The 21,304-nt window shown below is 41.7% G+C and overlaps 1 protein-coding gene across 3 annotated transcripts in view; it reads right to left on the reverse strand.

Annotated features, from left to right (window-relative positions):
* RCOR1 (REST corepressor 1) overlaps positions 1-21,304 on the reverse strand; it is a 119,785-nt gene that overhangs the window by 24,603 nt on the left and 73,878 nt on the right. For 2 of the 3 annotated variants that reach the window (XM_033850584.2, XM_033850585.2), the window contains exon 3: positions 18,591-18,674. The exons of the other annotated variant lie outside the window; for it this stretch is intronic. In XM_033850584.2, coding sequence (XP_033706475.1) covers positions 18,591-18,674 — 84 coding nt within the window. The remainder of the gene's footprint in view (positions 1-18,590; positions 18,675-21,304) is intronic. 3 annotated transcript variants of the gene reach the window in all.

Below are 21,304 nucleotides of genomic sequence, written 5' to 3' on the forward strand. Positions count from 1 at the left end.
TACTTATTTCTGGATGGTGAGATTATAATTCTGTTTTTGTTTTAAACAAGGTTCTACTTAAATTTTCTATGATAAATATTACTTTGGTACTTTGAAAAATAATTATTTAGAAATAAAAAGAAATATTAAATAGGGGTTTGCTTTTAAGTCTAAGCTGAGGTTGAAGAACAAGCAACCCACTTTTATGTTAAAAAAAATCTGAGATAAATTACATGCACCACCGCCTAGTATTTGCTCTCCAACTCCCAAACAAGGGGGCTAATGCCAGCTCTCAAGCACTAAGGAGACACCCAGGAAAACTAACAGCCTCAAGCCCCAGAGGCTGCCACCCCCAGTGACAAACCTCCCTCCTCTCCACGCTTTCTAGCCTTTCTTCCAGAAAAATACGAGACTACCAATCAACAGCACTTCTTTATTCATGTATGACTTTTCTTCATAAACTACAAAAATAATACAAGCTTGAAAATCAAATAGCACAGAGTTGTATGAAACAAACACTAAATCCTACTAGCCCCTATTGCCCTTCCCTCAAAACTCACTCTCCAGGTGCAATGACCAGACTTAGAGTTGAGAAAATAAGGCTGAGTGTTACAGCAGACACCTAATAAAAGTCAGTGCTTCTAAGTTTCAGAATGCTGTTCAATTCTATCACAACCATCCTTCCTAATTTTGGTATAACTGACAACTAACTAGGAAAAAGAAATCAATTTTGAAAAAGAATTCAAACTCATTAGCATATATTCTAATATAAGGGGAAAATTTTTTCCACTGACAAGAGTCAATTAAGACACTAATTTTCTATTTTCTTTTTTACATCTAAAATACTCACAAACTGACTGGTTACTCCACTCAGAAGAGAGTAAAATTCCAATTTACCTGAGAGTCAGTGAATGATAAAGGCCCTTGTTTGTTCCAAAAGTTGACACTGGTGATTTTTATTTATTTTTAAAATATTCATTCATTCATTCATTTTGTTGTGCCAGGTCTTAGGCACATGGGCTCCTTGGTTGCTGCCAGTGTGCTCCTTAGTTGTGGCATGCAAACTCTTAGTTGCGGCATGCATGCGGGATCTAGTTCCCTGACCAGGGATTGAACCTGGACCCCCTGCATGAGGAGTGCAGAGTCTTAACCACTGCACAACCAGGGAAGTCCCGCAACTGCTGATTTTTAAAATGGGGGCGTAAATATTCTGAAGTGTGTCCCTTGTTTTACTTCACAATAGGGTAGATTATGCCAAATAAGAGAAAAATGCTCAAACGTTCAAAAAAAAAAAAAAGAAAAAAAGGGCTTCCCTGGTGGCACAGTGGTTGAGAGTCCGCCTGCCGATGCAGGGGACACGGGTTCATGCCCCGGTCCAGGAAGATCCCACATGCCGCGGAGCGGCTGGGCCCGTGAGCCATGGCCGCTGAGCCTGCGCATCCGGAGCCTGTGCTCGAGGCCACAACAGTGAGAGGCCTGCGTACAGCAAAAACAAACAAACAAACAAAAAAGTAAGGCTGCAGAGCGGGTGGCTGTGCACACCTGGCCGGAGATAACTCTTCTGAGAGGTGCCTAGATGCTGCCAGCGGCACCTAGAGCCCGGGGCTGGACCGCAGGTCAGAGGACAAAGACCAGGTAATGAGATGTGCTCAAGTCAAGAACACGTGAGAGAGGAAGAGAGAAAAACAATGTACAGTGAACTGAGGGTCAACCCTGGAGGTCTGCTTTAAGGGTTCCTTCTTTTAATGAATATTTAGTGAACAAACAATAAACGAACCTCAAACTTCTGCTATATAATCTCAACTCTGCGCGCATACAGGTTTCCAGACGCTGTTATTCACCTTAGCTGAGTAAGCAATGTGTGACGTGTGCACACATTCAGTCATGTGATCACCAGTCAGTCAAATGATCTTCAAGCAAATAATGCACAGGCTGGACGCGATGCAGGAGGCCCTCGAGAGCCTGTCCTGCCCACAGCTCTCGCTCTCGGGGCAGAACCAGAATCTGCTACACCAGTAACAGGGTCCATTAAACCTGTCCCCATTGTCTCTTACCAGATTTACCTTAAAAATTACAAGGGAAACAAAAGCATTCTTTAGATGCTTTTTCTATTTTCATCTGTTCTTTTGTTTTAACACAAAAATTAGCTGGTCGTAGGGCCAGGAAAACAGACTAACACAGTGGATTCCAGCTGCTGCAGCTAAAGGTAAATGTAACATTTGCCACATTGTAAACTGCAAGGTGCTCTTATATGGTGGCTTTTCAAGTCACACATCTTTTAGGTTTTCTTGAAGACCACCCTGCGGACTCAAATCTAAAGCAAAGGAAGAACGCTGTCATAGCTACTTAAGTAAAGTCACCTGGTCTGTCTACCAGGCGCCTTGAAGGTGTGATGAAATAAGTTAATGTATGGGGAGCCTTACAACTTGTAAAAGAATTACCATCTGATACCCACTAGCAAAAATACAATTTTTCATTCTTTTCATTGCTCAATGTCCAATAAAGGTTAGACAAACATTTGCTGAATGAATGCTGGGGGACCTGTGATATGTACAATGTCAACATTTTCGGTTCTTTTTCTAGCAAGTTGAAAGGCAGCACGTATCATTAAAAAGCCTACAGATAACAAATGCTGGAGAGGGTGTTGAGAAAAGGGGACCCTCCTACACTGTTGGTGGGAATGTAAACTGGTGCAGCCACTGTGGAAAACAGCATGGAGGTTCCTTAAAAAACTAAAAATAGGGGCTTCCCTGGTGGCACAGTGGTTGAGAGTCCGCCTGCCGAGGCAGGGTACACGGGTTCGTGCCCCGGTCTGGGAAGATCCCACATGCCGCGGAGCGGCTGGGCCCGTGAGCCATGGCCACTGAGCCTGTGCTCCGCAATGGGAGAGGCCACAGCGGTGAGAGGCCTGCATACCGCAAAAAACAAAACAAAAACAAAAACTAAAAATTGAGCTACCATATGATCCAGCAATCCCACTCCTGGGCATATATCTGGAAAAGATACATGCACCCCAATGTTCACAGCAGCACTATTTACAATAGCCAAGACATGGGAACAACCCAAGTGCTCATTAACAGATGACTGGCTTAAGAAGATGGGGTGTATTTATACAATGGAGTATTATTCAACCATGAAAAAGAATGAAATATTGCCATTTGCAGCAACATGGATGGACCTAGAGATTATCATACTAAGTGAAGTAAGTTGGACAGAGAAAGACCAATATCTGACATCACGCATCCATGGAATCTAAAAAATAATACAAATCAATTTATATACAAAACAGAAACAGACTCATACTTATGGTTATTACCAAAGTGGAAAGGGGGAGGGGTAGATAAATTAGGGGTATGGGATTAACAGATCCAAACTACTATACATAAAATAGGCAACAAAGATTTACTGTATGGCACAGGGAACTATAGTCAATATCTTGTATAACCTTGTAATGGAAAATAATCTAAAAATATATATATGTAAAAAACTGAATCACTTTGCTGTTCACCTGAAACTAACACAATACTGCAAATCAACTGTACCTCAATTTAAAAAGAAAGGAAGGAAGGGAGGGAGGGAGGGAGGGGGAGAGGGAGGGAGGGAGAGAGGGAGGGAGGGAGAGAGGGAGGGAGGGGGAGGGGGAGGGGAGGGGAGGGGGGAGGGGAGGGGGAGGGGAGGGGAGGGGGAGAGGGGGGAGGGGGAGGGGAGGGGGAGAGGGGGAGGGGGAGGGGAGGGGGAGGGGAGGGGGAGGGGGGAGGGGAGGGGAGGGGGAGGGGGGAGGGGAGGGGGAGGGGGGAGGGGAGGGGGAGAGGGGGGAGGGGAGGGGGAGGGGGAGGGGGAGGGGAGGGGGAGGGGAGGGGGAGGGGGAGGGGAGGGGGAGGGGAGGGGGAGGGGGAGGGGAGGGGAGGGGAGGGGGAGGGGAGGGGAGGGGAGGGGGAGGGGAGGGGGAGGGGGAGGGGAGGGGGAGAGGGGGAGGGGGAGGGGAGGGGAGGGGGGAGGGGAGGGGAGGGGGAGGGGGAGGGGAGGGGGAGGGGGAGGGGAGGGGGAGGGGGAGGGGAGGGGGAGGGGGGAGGGGAGGGGGAGGGGGGAGGGGAGGGGGAGGGGAGGGGGAGAGGGAGAGGGAGGGGGAGGAAGAAAGAAAAGAAAGAAAGTTGGGAGGGAGGCAGGGAGGAGGAAAGGCAGCACAGGTCAGGTGTGGGTAAGAAAGACTCAGGTCAGATCTTGGCTCTGTCTCTTGATAAAACGAGTTCACAGCTAGCGGTGCCTGGCGCATAGTAAGCCCCATATTTGAGACTGTGTTACCCTTAGCAACTTCCTAAACCTTCGTAGGAAGTTGCTCTCCCCGGAAAAGCTGGGTTATAGCACCTGACTGAAAACTACAGCACAGCAGGAACCCCTCCTCTCCCCTCCTCCTCACACAATGTTTCGGACTAGAGTTAATTCAGAATACAGCCATTGGCACAAACAATGCTGCGGACAGGGCTTGTCTCTCACTACCTTCCCACCCTGTATAGTCCCCAGCCCTCGTTCCCTTTCATCATCAGAGGGCATGGCCACCCATCACAGTTTCTGGACTCCCGATGCCCTCCCCACCACCTGCCTGACACAGCCTGCCAGGAACTATGGGTAGGTCATGAAGAAAATGGAAAGTGTACATTTTTCAAAACCTCCTGTGCGCTTTCCTTAAGCAAAAGTGAGCTTTCAACCTAAGAAAACAAAATCCACTCCCAACTGCCTTGTCTGTGGACAAAAGATGAAACAGGAAGGGAAGCAAGAGAAGTACAAGCTGCCTGAGACAAAGAAAGCCGGGGTCCGTGGGGTCATTTCCAACACTTTCTTTTATCTGGCAACAGTAATCTTGACTTTGCCTGTAGAAGACTGAAGGTTAACCAGAGTCCATCCCAATCTGGGGCGAGGAGCCACTGCGGGCAGAGTCACTGAATGAGCTGTGATCAGGACATCCCAAGGTCCCTGGCCCGGGCATCTGCACCCACCAGCCTTCCCCAGGGCACAGGCCAGAAGCATGTGTTTCTTGTACAGCTTAGCTAACAGTCTAATCCGTCGTCAGCAGCAGAAGAATCAGACACAGAGTTAAGTGTACTCTGCTTTAAAAACAATTTAAAAAGAAATAATGCAATGTTTTTAAAAACTTGAAAACTCCTATAGGAACAACCAGGGAGAACTGTCTCATCTTAAATTATGATGGATAAAGACACCTGCACCACTCTGATCCTTTAAGAAGTACACGGACTATACAAACCACGGCTTTTTTTGACAAGACCTTACCATTATGGAAAGCATAGGTGAATGAATTACGTTTTCGGGGTAACATCACTTAAAGGTAGAAGGTGTGAGGGACTTCCCTGGTTGTGCAGTGGTTAGGAATCCGCCTGCCAATGCAGGGGACACGGGTTCGAGCCCTAGTCTGGAAAGATCCCACATGCTGCGGAGCAACTACGCCCACGAGCCACAACTACTGAGCCCGTGCCACACTACTGAAGCCTGTGCGCCTAGAGCCCGTGCTCCACAACGGGAGAAGCCACCGCAATGAGAAGCCCGCGCACCTCAATGAAGAGTAGCCCCCGCTCGCCACAACTAGAGAGAGAACCCGTGGGCAGCAATGAAGACCCAATGAGGCCATAAATAAATAAATAAACAAGTAAACGTATTTATTTTTAAAAAGGTAGGATGTGTGAGATTCATCAAAAAAATGTACAAAATTCATACGGCTCAGTCAAACGTTTACTGAACTACCCTTACTATGCACTGAACGCTGCACTAAGTAGGCCAAAATACAAAAGAAAAATGATCTATTGCAGTAGCTTGAAACAACACACAGGTGGCAGAGGAGAACATAAATACACAAAATAACAGTAGATGCAGGATAATGTGAGAATGCAAAATACTCAGTAACTAGTGACGGCGATGATGACGACTCAAGGAAAGCTTCCTAAAGATTCAACAGCTATACTGACTATAAGAGTCACTAACATTTGAGAATTTACTATGTTCGGGCCACTGCTCTAAGCTCTCTACCAGGATTATCTTTTTAATCCTCTCCGATAATTCTATTATCACTCCCATTGACAAACGAAGAAACTGAGGCGCAGAGAAGTTAGACCATTTGGGCAGGGTCACACAGCTGGTAAGTAGCAGTGCTAGGACTCATGTACACCGAGTGTCTGGCCCCAGGACCCATGGCGTTAAACCTCCGTTCACTATCCCATCTCTTGAGTAAGGGAGACCGGGGGTGGGGGGGGTGGGGAAGGGCATGTCAGATAAGAACAGTCTCCACGGTAGAGAGAACTGAGCAAGGCACATCAACACGATCTATTCAGTTTGAATGAAGTTAAGAAAACAGAACTGTGGCTGATGAAGGAAGGGACAGAAACTGAGGGTAACAGGCAAATGGCTGCCTCCTGCGAGGCTTCATTGGTTTCTATATTCATGTTTTAACCCAATGACCTAAATGCTCCCAGTACCATTAGTAAGAATCTCAAATTCAATTGCAAAAAGGGGAAGAATGCAGATGAAAACTGCCCCCTTAACCTTAACTCACCCTTTCCTCCCCCAGATACTGCAGCGATTTGGAATACCTTGTGATCTTGCATAGTCTATGCAGAGCAAGAGGCTGACACCATAAGGTGTGCTGAGGACAAAGCCACAGCCTTAAAACAGCTTTTTAAAATTTTTACCATCATAACATTTACAGTAGCTTTAGGTGCTGCAAAGGAAATACGGTACCAATTTCTCTCTCGTAACTCAAAATGAGCATGCTAAGTTTTCTTCAAGAATATGGTAACAAATATCGTGGTACCTCTTTTTATTATTAAATAAGAAATGAATTATCACTGTAACTCGCTGAGAATCAAAATGAGCTTAAATCATTTAGGTAGAGCAACTGTGCCACCTGGTGGGCACAAACATTACTACAGCTAATATTTCAGTGATCCCTCTGAATATCTTGAGGTGGGGGATAGAGGGCTTAAGAAATAAGCCACAGAGTCTCAGCCAGAGCACAATGTAATGTAATGAACCAGTCCTTCCTAGTCAATGATGAAACACATCTTCTTCATGACAATGCTATTTCGTAATGTAGTTTTGTTAAAATCCCACTCTAGAGAAAAAGCTCCTCCCACCCTCCGGCACCCCAGTAAATACTACAAAATCCAGCCCAGTCTCATAGACAATCTGATCAAGTGGAAATAAGAAATATGAATACTAAGCCATACACGCTGAAATTCAGCTTCTGGCATCCGTTCCTACCTAATCCACCCAGGATCAACGTACACAACTCTGAAAAAGTCCTACCCCTGACTCTGTGCCACAGTTTCCTCATCACGTAAGAATGGATTGACCCTTATGTCTTCCAGGGCTAAGATTTTAAGAGTAATTTTTAAAACATCTAAATGTTAAATTTAAACGTTTTTTGTGTGCTGCATTAAACATTTTTTCCAAGAAAAGGATAAGAGCATCCCTCTCCCTTTACTCTAGTATTCATACATTTGTGTATTCTCCAGAAAGGCATACGCAGAATCTCCCATATTTTAAAAACTGATCATCACTAGAATGAATGACATTTAGTTGTGACTAATCAAAACAATAACCACCTTTTTCCTTAAAAATGCCCAAAGTCTACGGTAAAGAGTAAGATCAACGCAGTGACACACTATCCTCTTGCATCTCTGTCACACCAAGTCAACTTACTTGATGACTGAGTCCCTCACAGCAGGCAGCCGTGCACTCAGAATAATCTTGTTTGCTGTCCTGTGCTTTGCTTTGCGTACATGAGCTGAAGGAAGGAACCATGCTCACAAGGTCTGCATCTCCCTCAACTGAGGCAACATTCCCTGACATTAAAAGAGGGGGAAAAAAGGGCTTCCCTGGTGGCTCAGTGGTTGAGAGTCCGCCTGCCGATGCAGGGGACACGGGTTCGTGCCCCGGTACGGGAGGATCCCGCATGCCGCGGAGCGGCTGGGCCCGTGAGCCATGGCCGCTGAGCCTGCGCGTCCGGAGCCTGTGCTCCGCAACGGGAGAGGCCACAACAGTGAGAGGCCCGTGTACCGCAAAAAAAAAAAAGGGGGGGGGGAAGACTAACAGTTGTTTCACCCATAACCTCATAGCGGACTCTAGTGGAAAGAGCCCTAGACCATGAGTCAAAGTCCTTAGTTTCCATCAGGAACTTGCAGGCTAAGCCCATTTCATCACTTGTAAAATAATAAGTATTCTATAAATACTTTGTATAAAAATACACATATATAAATATATATGCACATACAAATGCTTTGTATACTTCGTATAAAAATAAAAAATAGAAGAGTCGAAATATACAGATGAAAAGTATTAAAATTCCTTCATAAACATTTGTGAGATTCAACCAGAAGGAAGGGATGCAGCAGTTTACAACCACAGAATTAGTTTAGCAAGAGAACCTGCCCAGTCCTTGAACTCCGTCCATCAGAGCTGTGCTCCAATTCAACAGTTCCTAATCCTGTCTGCTAAGAATCATCTGACAAACGTCTTTAAAATACTGACTCTTGGGCTCCACCCTGTTTTGTAAATGTATGTGTACACGCATGTATGTGTGTTCATGTTTATGTCTGTATATATGTGTGTGCATGGATGTGTATGTATACTTTATGCATAGAGTTTTTAGTAAAGTATGATGTGTGTAGAGAGAAGCACTTATATAAGGGTACAGCAAGGTGAATTCTCAGAAAATGAATACACTTAGATCACGGAAAGAATCTAACACACTCTTGATGTTTTTGGTTTGTTTTTACAATGCTCCCAGGTGATTATGATGGGCCAGTTTTGAGAATCAATGAATTAGAGCATAAAGTTAATGTGTAAAGACCATTCCCTATTTTAATGTGATAAAAACCCTCTCAATGAACACAAAATTTTAAGGTTTTGGCATTTAAAAGAATACGACAATATCAGAACCACAGAACTGAGAAGAAATGTTCCTGCTATATAAAATAAGGTTTTTGAATTTGTGAGTTGTGAATTTCAATCACGCAAAAAAACCCCTCCTGCTTGTGGGGTTCTGAGCAGGGGAGGAAGGAGGTGGTCAGAAGAAGGGTTTGAAAGTCTGTAAATCCTAGTGACTCCCTATAACTTGTATACAAACCTCACTTCATAGGGACATTTGTCCTTTAACCCTGCCTCTTCCAGACTCTATACAATGCTCCTCCCTCCAGTACAATCCATCTGTATACAAGACACTGGAAAGAGGGATCCTAAAGAGACTCAAGTGGCCAAGGGAAACTCAGAGGGAGGCTAGGTTACAGGAAGGTGACAAAAGGCTCTGCCCATCACAAACTTTAGACAAGTCCCTTCTCTGTGGGCCTGGTTTCTTCAGCTCTAGTAACAAAAGCTAGACTGCACAGTGGGATAGTGAGATCACGGGGGGCATGTCTGTTGGGAGGCGGCAGGTATTCCCACGCCGATGCTTGAATCTCGTGGGGGAGGGGGAGCTTCTTCATCCACTAAAGAAATCTAAGCTTTCAAAGTAGGCTGCAGAAGAGTGATATTTTATAATAAACTAAATCTGTTTTACATTTAATTATTCCCCACTGATTCTATACATCTTTTAGGCCTACTGTGTGCCCGGTACTGCTTATATATCCATGATTAAAAAGGAGAGTCTCTGCCTTCATAGAACTCACAGCCTGGCCAGAGAGAGAAATAATTCCACAAGTAATTAATTCCAATTGTCATAAGTGCCAGAGAAAAAGAACTATGAATGCACTTAACTGGGAAACGTGACCTGCAGAACCCAGGATGGCTTTCTTTTCTGCTGGAAAAGGACATTATAAATTCCTGCTTACTCATATGTTATTTATAGTAGGGGAAAAAATTGAAAAAATATAAATGTCCAAGAATAGGGACATGGTTAAGTAAATTAAGCTATTTGATGGGATATTATTCAGGAACAAACCTCAGTGTAACTTTTAATCATAGGAAAACTAAAATTGGAAAACTATTATATTAGTATGATCCATTTGTGCTTAAAATCAGAGTATATACACAAGCTCAGAGAAAAGACACGAAAGCAAAATTTTAGTAGTGGTTATAGCCAATGTGATGAGATGAAGAAATTACAGGCTACTTTTAATAATAAAAACAAGCTTGTACGTATACTCGTAATTACTTTTCTGAACCATCTGAGAGTGTCATATAATATATGCTGAGTATTACTCTTAAATACTCAGCATATATTTTCTAAGAGTAGTGCTCTTATGTAATGACAGAACAGTAAATTTAACACTGAAACAATACTTTAATCTGTATTCCGATCTGGCCAACCAACCCAAAATGTGCTTTACATCTGCTAAAGAATTTTAAAGTAAATCCCAGTTATTTCATATATATATATATGTATATATCAGTATTCATCTTTTTAAAAATGTGGATATAGTTTTTGCAGAACCATAATGTCATTATCACACCTAACAAAAATAGCAAAATTCCCTGGTATGAGAAACAAAGCCATACTCACTGGATAGTCTAAAATGCAGAAGTCCAACAATAACAAACATGGGAGAGAACACTGAGCAAGTAAGTTGTGTGTTTCACTGGTAGCAGTATAAACCAGCTTGACCACTTTGGAAAATAATTTGGCATTGATCTAAATATCTATATTCCAAATAGATATCAGAAATCAGTCAAAGAATGTTCCCAGTAGTAATAGTTGGCAGTAATAAAAAACTGAGATGTCCATTGTGAACAGAAAGGATAAATAAATTACAACTTAACAAACTGAAAAATTTTAAGTTTAAAAGGATGAAGATAAGACACACTGATATGACTGAAGGGTAAGGGAGGACTAACGGAGGGCTCCCACTATCGTTTATAAATTCAGCTCTTTGTCTCTTCTAATAAGTTTTACACATTTTAGTTAACTCTAGAGCACTTAAAAGAATAAAAACGATTTTTAAAAAGTAGTTTTCACACCCTGAAAAACGTCACAAACTTCAAACCCCCGATAGCCATTTATTTATAAATGGCTGAAAACCAAGGCCAGTATTAGCTTACCTGACCCCTCCCTGACTCACTCCGGTCCCAGACCTAACAGGTGAGAATTCTAAGTACACTCTTCCCTCTTGTCAACGCACTCATACCTTACCAGGGCAGTTTTCCAACAGACTGTAAGCTACACGTGGGCAGACTTATCAGATCGTTCGTTCTTGTATTCCTCCAGGACCTGACACATAAACAATCACTCAAATATTTACTGAGTAAATAAATGGACACCACAAGGTGAGTGGCAAAGAAGAAAATGTTAGAGGGCTCCAAGTGACCCGAGTTACAGAACAAATAGCCAAAAGGCCTATTTTCGCAAACCTCCACACAAGTGTGGAGTGTCCACACCCCATCATCTTCTCATTGGACAAGTATTGATCCACCACATGTCAAGAGAGGACTGACAGAGAGCTGAACAAACATACCAAGTTCCTCTGCTCGTTCATTTTAGTACAGAGGAGGGACATAAAGTAAGTAACACTACGCCAGGTGATGACAAATGGAATGAAGGAAACGAAGATAAGGCAGTAGTGGTCTCTGTCTCTACTTTGTAGTGTAGTCAGGAAGGGCCCCCTCCTAGTGACCAGGAGAAACTGAGGGAGAGAACGCCATGCGGACATGTGGGAGAAGAGTGATCCAGACAAAGGGAACGGAAAAGGCTCTGGACAGCGTGCTCGGGATGAGTTCCAGAGGGCAGAAGTGGGGTCAGACTACCGAGAGCCTTGTGGCAACTGTCAGGTCTTTTGACTTCAATCTGCAGTGAGTTAGAAAGTCCTGAATATAGACTCCCAACATTTACTATATATTTCTATGAAAGTTTAGACATTCACTACATACCTGTGAAGATCTCACTCACCATATAATCTTGAAAATGTGTACTGAAGTCAAATGACTTAATGCAGAAACAACTTTTGCAAATACTGCAGGTCTAAGAAGGGTTCTCATTCCAAGAAAGCTAAAACTTATTTTAAAATCTCTAATTTGACTTGCCTTTTGACACAATTTTAAATTCTATATGTCTGTCATGTTATATGTGTTATTTTTTTTCCTTTAAAGTTAATAGTTCGGCCAGCCTAAAAAAGAAAAAAGCCTTCCAGCTCGGTTGTCTTTGGCATAGCTAATGATTTCCATCTTTGTCTACTTTAACACTGAGACCAGTGCTTCGTACCATTGTTCCAGTTTCTCCTCATTTTTATAAAATAAAAACAAAGAGCAATCAATCACTTAAATAACTGCAAAAGTAATGATTATACATAACCTATACAATATGTAATGTATAAATGAGCAAAACCATCTGTTTTACTGATTCCCAATAGCCAAAAGTGACCTCGCTAACTTCTACGCCCAAGGCAACCGCAGCCGAGTCTAAGGTACCTGCTTCTTCAGGAAACTATCAACAGTGTGCAGGGCTGTGTACTGGCGTCCCCCTTCCAGTTCCAATTCACCTCTTTCAAGCCCTACCTTAAAAAGAATCAAACAATAAAAAAATCATCCTCAGATTACTCCCTTTCTTAACCTGTCCTCTCTTCTAAAACTCCCTTCTAAGAATTCTCCCAGGCCACAGTTTTGTATTACATTTGACCATACATGCTTTGATAAACTTTTTTGTTTTCCTAAAAACAGTAAAGTGAAACAGACTGGGAATAAGATCTGGCCTAACTCTCTATATATGTCAAAGAAGACAAGACTACCTACTAAAATAACCTTTTGAAATTTCTTGCAACTAACATGTCCACTTTGTTCTGCTAACTTTCAAGTGCTTCTCTTACACAAAGCCCAAACCTTGGGTGGGTCTATGTATAAGGGTAGGGACCAGAGGGGAATGTGAAGAGTACGCTGCACTGCACCCAGGGCAGCAGGATCCCACTGAGAGAAGACTGCCCTAAAGCCATTAGGGGCAAGCAAGGTGGACATCTAGGGTGCAGACCAAGTGAGACGAGGAGGGAGGACAGCCTGGAATAGGGTGGGGAGGGTGTCCACAGGTGAGAGGAGAGGAAGGCATCCAGGTAGGAGGGCAGCAGTACACATCTCAACGGGGACTTGGGGAGCAGACCATCCAGGAGATGATATCCTATCACAGAAACAGAGTGCCTAGTAGGTATGTCAATGAAAATGTGGGGAATAAACGGTGAAACAATGCAGATGACCTAGATGTAAGAAGTATCCCGCTTTAAAGGCATGTGAAGGCCACCTGGACCACGCAGCTAACCCACACTCCTCTCATCTCATTTCCTTTGAGCACTCCCAACATTGACGTTTTGACTTCCTAAATCTCCATCAAGCCTCCCTTTAACAGCAATGGCCCAGAGAGGCATCAACATCCCTCCCCTGCAAGTGCACCAGCAGGTACCGCCTCTAGCCCCAGCTCTCTTCTAAATCACAGGGCCGTCAAGAGCTTTCTAATGTGCACAATACTGCTTCTAGCTAAAAATCCCTCCAAAATCCTCATCCCTTTAAGAACTGGGCCTGTCTTTCCAGCTTCATTGCTTCTCACTTCCCCAGGGACAATGTGCGTCACAGCCCGGCAGGTCTCTAAATGCTGTGCAAACGCCAACGCTATCTCCTCTTCTTAGAGCGCATGTGTGCCCCTCATCCAGCCAGTGCACTTACTCCTTCCTCATCGTCCTACCCAAATGCCATCTGTTTCCATTGCTGGTTTCTACCTAGGAAAACAGAGTGCTTTCTGCTGGGTCCCAAGGGGCGCGTCCAAATACTAAGAGTACACAGGAGATGCCTGATGCTAAAATAATGTAAGAATCAGCTGCCCTCTCTTCCAATTAGTGAGCGTTTTTCAGTCTCTCTCACTGTGTGTCCAACCTCCAGATTCCACCACATGATTTAACCTTCATTCACACCTTTGTCCCCTTAGTATCATGTCATCATTTAATCATGTAATTTTCCACAATAATTTTTATAATACTATCTAAATCCTATTGTTCTCATCTGTGCTACTTGGAATTATTTACATTTCCTCTACATGAAACATGTCTCTACAAGGCACATTTTTTCTGGGCATACTCCAAAGGTCGTATCTCTCCTTAAGGAAGTTTTACTTAGACACAGCCCAGAGCAACTTATGTAGTACCAGTAATGCTTTAAGTATTTTGGTTTATTAAATCAAACAGTACACCAAGGCAGATGTGTGTAATAAATGCAGTCTGGAGACCAGAGATCTAGCCCAAACTTGGCTACTAACTAGCTGAGGGACCTTAAGCATTTGACCTAACTTCTCTAGACCTCAATTTTTCACAACTAAGAAGAAACAGTTGGACTAAAGGAAATACATATAAATTACCTGTTTACACGTTCACTTCCCCCTTCTTTCTCCATTAGAATATAAACTTCCTGAATCCCTCAGTCCTGGTACACTACCAGGCACACAAAACTGCTCAATAAAAATGTGAATGAGGGCTTCCCTGGTGGCGCAGTGGTTGAGAGTCCGCCTGCCGATGCAGGGGACACGGGTTCGTGCCCTGGTCTGGGAGGATCCCACATGCCGCGGAGTAGGCGGGCCCGTGAGCCATGGCCGCTGAGCCTGCGCGTCAGGAGCCTCTGCTCCGCAACGGGAGAGGCCACAGCAGTGAGAGGCCCGCGTACCGCCAAAAAAAAAAAAAAAAAAAAATCTGAATGAAACCAATTCTCACTAAATAAACCCAAATTCAATATAACCCTAATTGAGATACTTTTGGAGGAAAATTTGTTTAAAAATAAATAAAAAGAAAAGACTAAATTATGGTGGACCCATACTTGGTAGTTTAAAACTAGGTAATTGTATTGTGTTGGCCAAAAAGTTTGTTTGGGGTTTTCCATAACATGGTACAGAAAAATCTGAATGATCTTTTTGGCCAATTCAATAAATGTATTCAAACAGAACAAAGTCCCACATGTGTTGTTAACAGCAAATTGCTAAACAGCTCATATATGTGATTTAAAAGTCATCTACTTATTAAGATATATAAAAATATTAGGAGAAGTATATATATTGTAAATAGTGACTATAAGAGGGCTTTTTTTAAAAGAAGGTTATTTATTTATTCATTCACTCATTCATCATTCAATCATTTATTTATTTATGGCTGTGTTGGGTCTTCATTGCTGTGAGCAGGCTTTCTCTAGTTGTGTCGAGCAGGGGCTACTCTTCGTTGAGTTGCGGAGCATGGGCTCTAGGCACGCGGGCTTCAGTAGTTGTGACACACGGGCTCAGTAGTTGTGGCTTGCGGGCTCAGTAGTTGTGGCTCACGGGCTTAGTTGCTCCGCGGCATGCGGGATCTTCCCGGACCAGGGCTCAAACCCATGTCCCCTGCGTTGGCAGGCGGATTCTTAACCACTGCACCACCAGGGAAGTCCCAAGAAGGCTTTCTTTAATTGTCTACATTATACATTCTATATTGTTTGAAATTTCTACAACAGTATTTATTTCTATAACCACAAAATAATTTTGTAAACTTGCAGTAAACCTAAGAGGCAGAACTCTAAACATTTACTTGAGAGGAAAGAAACCAACCCAGGAAAAGCCAGAGATCTACAGACATCCTTACACATCGGTACATCTACTAGAAGTCTACAGATGTCCCAAATCTCCTATTTCTACATCAAGTCAGAATCAATTGTTGGACAAGCAAGACTTCCACATTCTTTCAAAATAAATTAGAAAGGCAAGTAGAAAATACTTCTTTTTTGTCTATGTACTGGGAGGGAGAGAAGCTAAGGGGGAAATGATAGATGGCAAAGAGAACAAATTATGTATACTTGTCCCCAGTGACACTATGGCCACATTTCAAGGCATAACTACGATTAGACTACTCGTCAAAGAATATGATTCCCAAAGCTCCACAAATGGAACCTAACTCACATCAACAACTGTGTTCACATCCTCACACTGGAGTAGTTAAGCAAACTCTCATCGATCCACAATTCCATTCCGAGGGATGTATCTTAAGAAAATACTAAAAACACAACAATAACAACAAAAGAGAACAAAGCTCTGATTCCGTTTTTCACCACCGCCTTCTTTTACAATAGCAACAATTAGAAACAACCTAAATTTTCAATAGAAGAATGCTTAAATACACTGATACATCCATTAAACATTATTTTAAATATTTACAAGGGGTTTAGCAAGGTAACGAATGCTTAGGTCATTGTTCAGGAAGACAATACACACTCACATACATAGAAATACCAACATCTCACTTATAAAAATATGCACAGAGGAAAAAAAGGGATTGGGAAAACATCCAAAATGTTTAACAGTTATCTCTGGGTAATGAAATAATGGATGAACTGTTTCTTCTTTATATTTTTCTGTGCCTTCTGAACTTTCAACAATATATAAATGTTACTTTTAGATTGGTTTTAAGAGTTTAAAGTTTTAATCAATACTGTCAGGACTTACATTAAAACTGCAAATTTATTTTAGGCAATACCATTGCTTAAAAATCTATTAACTTCTCATATTCTGTTCTTTTCCTGCAGGTCTAGGAAAATTAAGATAATATTAAAATTAAATTCTGACTCCCAAGATTCCAAAGGTAACACATTAACAGCAAGAGGTACTAATACAATCTTCACTGTAATGACAGCAGGAAGTGACTGAAATGAAGAGAGGACTGAGACCTGACGAACTCGACCTGAGGGACATGTTTAGAGCATAAGCCAGGGTGAAGAGTCAGCAAACCTGGATACTACTGGCTCCACCACTGACTCTTTGTGTTAGTTTCACAACCTCTTTGGATTGTGGAATGCCACCTGTAAAATGGGGACAAAAACGTCTTCTTGGTTTACAGTAGAGACTGAATGATATAGGAGCATGGAAAGCATTTTAGTACAGTGCTCAACAAATGCTCACTATTTTTAATATTCAGTTCCAGGCACCATAATTGAAGATGGGCACCATGACCAAACGGAATCTATCCAGGAGTACAACAGAGACGAAAAAGACCCCAAAATCAGGCCATCTGAAAACACTTGAGGCAACCAGGCAGGCTTAACTTGAACTGGGACAGCAAAGAAGGTAGGAGAACTGAACACCTAAAAGACTCATAAGGAAGCAGACTTATTTAACAGAGTTCAGGAAAACAAAGCTTTAAAAATTACACAGATGCAGATTTTCAGCTGTTAGAAGGAACAACATGTTCAAAAATGGAATAGATTGCTTTTTTAAGTGCAAATCCTCAAAGGGAAAAAACAAAAAACAAACAGGAAATACTTGAAAGCTCTTCCCCGGCACAGTAAAGGCATCAGAATTGCCAATGTACTTCCTTTTGCTATTCTGTTCTCCATTATAAACTCATCAAGCAGCAGGCTGGCAAAATTAAGATACTATGAAAATCAGATTAGACTGAGATTATTTTATTCTTGCTAAATTAAGCATTACTAAGAGTAGTTGAATTTCCTGTGTTCCATGGAAGGTACTGTATTTTTAAAAAGGGTCCTTCTTGGTCAAAATCAAATGTTTCTTGACCATCCGAGCTCTTTGCACCTTAATGCAAACATGAATGTTAAATATATAAGAGGAGGATATTTAATATGCATCATCTCTAACCCTTACTTGACAGTGGAAACCTGTTAACACCTACTTTAATACTGCAAAACACAATCTGGAAAATCCTGATCAAAGCCTGAGAGTTCCGGCCTTTATTCACAACTTATGTTTCCTGGCCAACATTTACCACTGAAGGCTTTCTAAGCCCTACCACATTTTAGAGCATTGATTCTTATCCTATTTTTGTCAAAGAGCCCTTTAAAAATCCAATTTTCTGCAGGAAAACGTACATGCACCAAAAAAAGTTTGCCTGTGATTCACGAGTTCACAAATGGCCGTAAATTCCATCCATGGACCACCCACCCCCACCACTGAAAAATTCTCGAAAGGGGGAATTTATTTTTTCTTCTCTCTTTAAAGTTATGAAGAAAACAAAAACTTTGAAAATGACAAAGACTTACGGCAATATATCAAATATAAAATTATTCTTGCACGGTATCACCTGAGCAGAGGGGACAAAAAACTGAAAAAGCAAACTCTGAAAATACAATTAATCTTTATAACTCTAGGACCCCTACCGGCCCCCCAAAAAGAAAACCCAAAGTAGCTCAGAATATTCATTCTAACAAAAATGTAAACACAAAACAAAGAGCCAATTCAAAAGTTCTACTTCTAGCTAGGATGAAGTCTTACAGTATAAAACCTTTTTCCAGTAACATACATTTGCCCTTTGTAATCCTTCCAATTAGAGATTTGTTAAACTCCTCATCTTTATATCAATAAATCTATAAATTCCCAGCTGAAGGAGTTATACACTACATTATAATTTTCCTTTCGCTCTGAACCCTTCCTCCTAGTTACTTCAGAATATTAGCTGGTACAGCATTTTGAATAAAAAGTAGATTATGAAACCACAGCTTAAGAATCTTTGAATCACTATGACAGGCCACAATTAAGAACACACTTTCAAATTCTTCAAAATTTTACTTTAAAATGGTAAAATAAATGTAATATATAGAGAGATTTTTACCTACAAAGGTAACTTTAGAAGTTTGCAGTAAATAAGAAAGGTGGAAAATAAAAGTGCTCTAAAACTTACATTTTGCTTCTGATAGATTCTGATTAGGTGACCAGACCAGCATGCCAAGATTGTCTCGTTCTTGACTGCGTCTTGCTACTTTGGCTTGGTAGAAATAAAAAAAGAAAATTCTTATTATAATTTAACAGACATAAGAAGCGACAATTAATACCACCACTCTGCAGGGATCGAACCCACGTCCCCCGCATTGGAAGGCGGATGCTTTACCACTGAACCACCAGGGAAGTCCCACAAATTAAGTTTTTCAACACATTAACATGGTATCTCTCTCCATTTATTTAGATTCTCTTTAACTTAGCACCATCAACACAATGTTGAATAGAAGTGGTGAGAGCAGATCCATTCCTGTATTGTTTTGAGTCAAACGAAAGATACTGTATAATTTCATCTGTAATTATGACTGTGTATATTTGTAAAAGAAAAAGGATAAAACCCCACAAACTATTCGTAATACATCTAAATTAATGTCTTTAATTATAATAAAATATTCATTTATGTATAAATTTTCAAAAAACCACACCACTCTGGTCTTCTTTAGACCTCGGAAGATGATGTTATCACCCCCCCTCGACTGGAGTCGGCCCCAGTGGAACCCGCACATTTAACACAGGGTGAGGGTGTGGGTGGGGAGGCTCTGAATTTGCTGAAATATTTCTACTTTTAAGTCTTTTTCTACCTAACTTTTTACTTATTTCACAAACAGGTCATATGAGGTAGGTATGATTACTATTCTCACTTGCTAGGTGAGGAAACTAAACAGGTCATTAGTAGCCACTAGGAGGCAGACCTGGACCGACGTTAGGCAGGGTGGTTACAGGGCCCGAGGGTTTAGGCACCATACACTCTGCTGCTCTGCTCCCAGATGGGGACACACAAAAAGGAAGCTGCATGTGGCAAGCTGCTCAAATATTCTTTTAAACTACGAATTCTTCATGTGTGCTTTGAATAACCTTACCCTTCACTACCATTAGTGACTGGGTATTTTAGTGACTTGACAGCAGGAATCCAAAGATTCTTTTAACAACTTTAATAAAGAGTACCATTAAAAAGATTTAACCTGAAAGGAAACATCTGAAGTGCATTCAAATTCTTAAAATTCTGTGATACAAAACAGTAGGTCAAAAGGTTGACAAGTGCCGGGTGTTGAGTTGACTACTACTGGATTAACCACAAACAAGTCACATATTACACAGAGCCAATTAAAACGTTATCTTCCAAAGGTACAACAGACCGAAGAGAGAGGCTCACTAACCAGCCTTTGGACTGCTTAGACCCAAACTCATTCATCCTAAAGACATTCTCTTTCTTGACCTTTTTTTTTTTCCTTTAAACAAACTCCTCTGAAACACGATGAAAGTTATGGAATCTACTTCCAGAAAAAAAAATTCAACTAAACATAAACACACACACACACACACACACACACACCCCAATACAAACATACTTTTATAAAATTCATAAAGCCTGGTTTAAGAATTCCTGCTTTTATGAAATTGCCAGACCTTTTATTTAATCTTACCTTTTATTTAATTTTGTATATCAGTGTGTTCTAGATTTTATAAAGAAAGAATTTCTACACTTTTGCTCAAATCTGTGGGGCAGCTACTTTAAAGAAAAATGATGGAATGGTGGGAGGGAAAGACCCAAAGTGCGAACACTATGAATTAGGCAAGACTGAAGGTGGAATTTACATGCTGGGTGGGAACAGGTGTAATACACAGGAGGGAGACAGGAATATGATGAAAAGATGGGAGTGACTACCTTTGAGTACACACCTTTTTATACGGTTCTGACTTTTAGAACAATGTTAATGCCACACATAGTCTAAAAGTAAAATCAAGTCAACAAATACGTGTGTGGGGAGGGACCGCACACGGAATACAGGCTTGCTGTATTTCAAATAAAAATCAAAAGTCAAAACAGAAATAAAAGAATCTACATTGGGAAAGTAGAATTAGAACTGTCTTTACTCACAGATGACATGATCATCTGTGTAGAAAATCTACACTACCTACAAAAAGTTGCTAGAATAAATGAATTTCAGCACAGTTGCAGGAAACAAGATCAACAGTAAAAAATCAATTCAATTTCCATATATAAGCAATCAAAACTTAAAACGAAAGAATACCCCTATTTAGGGATAGATGTGATAAGACATATACACTGAAAAACTGTAAAACATTTGAGAGAAACTAAAGATCTAAGTAAATGAAGAGATATACCACGTATATGGATCAAAAGACTTAAATATTATTAAGATAGCATTCTCTCCCCAAATCGCTCTACAGATTCAACATAATCCCAATCAAAACCCCAGTATACTTTTTTGTAGGAATTGACAAACATTCTAAAATTCATACAGGAATGCAAAGTACCTAAAATAGCCAAAACAACTTTGAAAAAAACCAAGTTGGAAAACATATACTGCCTGAATCGAAACTAATTGATTACAAAGATCCAGTAATCAAGACAGTGTGGGGCGTCCCTGGTGGCGCAGTGGTTGAGAGTCCGCCTGCCGATGCAGGGGACACGGGTTCGTGCCCCGGTCCGGGAAGATCCCACATGCCGCAGAGCGGCTGGGCCCGTGAGCCATGGCCGCTGAGCCTGCGCGTCCGGAGCCTGTGCTCCGCAACGGGAGAGGCCACAGCGGTGAGAGGCCCGCGTACCGCAAAAAAAAAAAAAAGTGTGGTACTGGCACACAGAGAAAGAAATGG

This window comes from Tursiops truncatus, chromosome 2 (assembly GCF_011762595.2).
Source record: "Tursiops truncatus isolate mTurTru1 chromosome 2, mTurTru1.mat.Y, whole genome shotgun sequence".
NCBI classification, from domain to species: Eukaryota; Metazoa; Chordata; class Mammalia; order Artiodactyla; family Delphinidae; genus Tursiops; species Tursiops truncatus.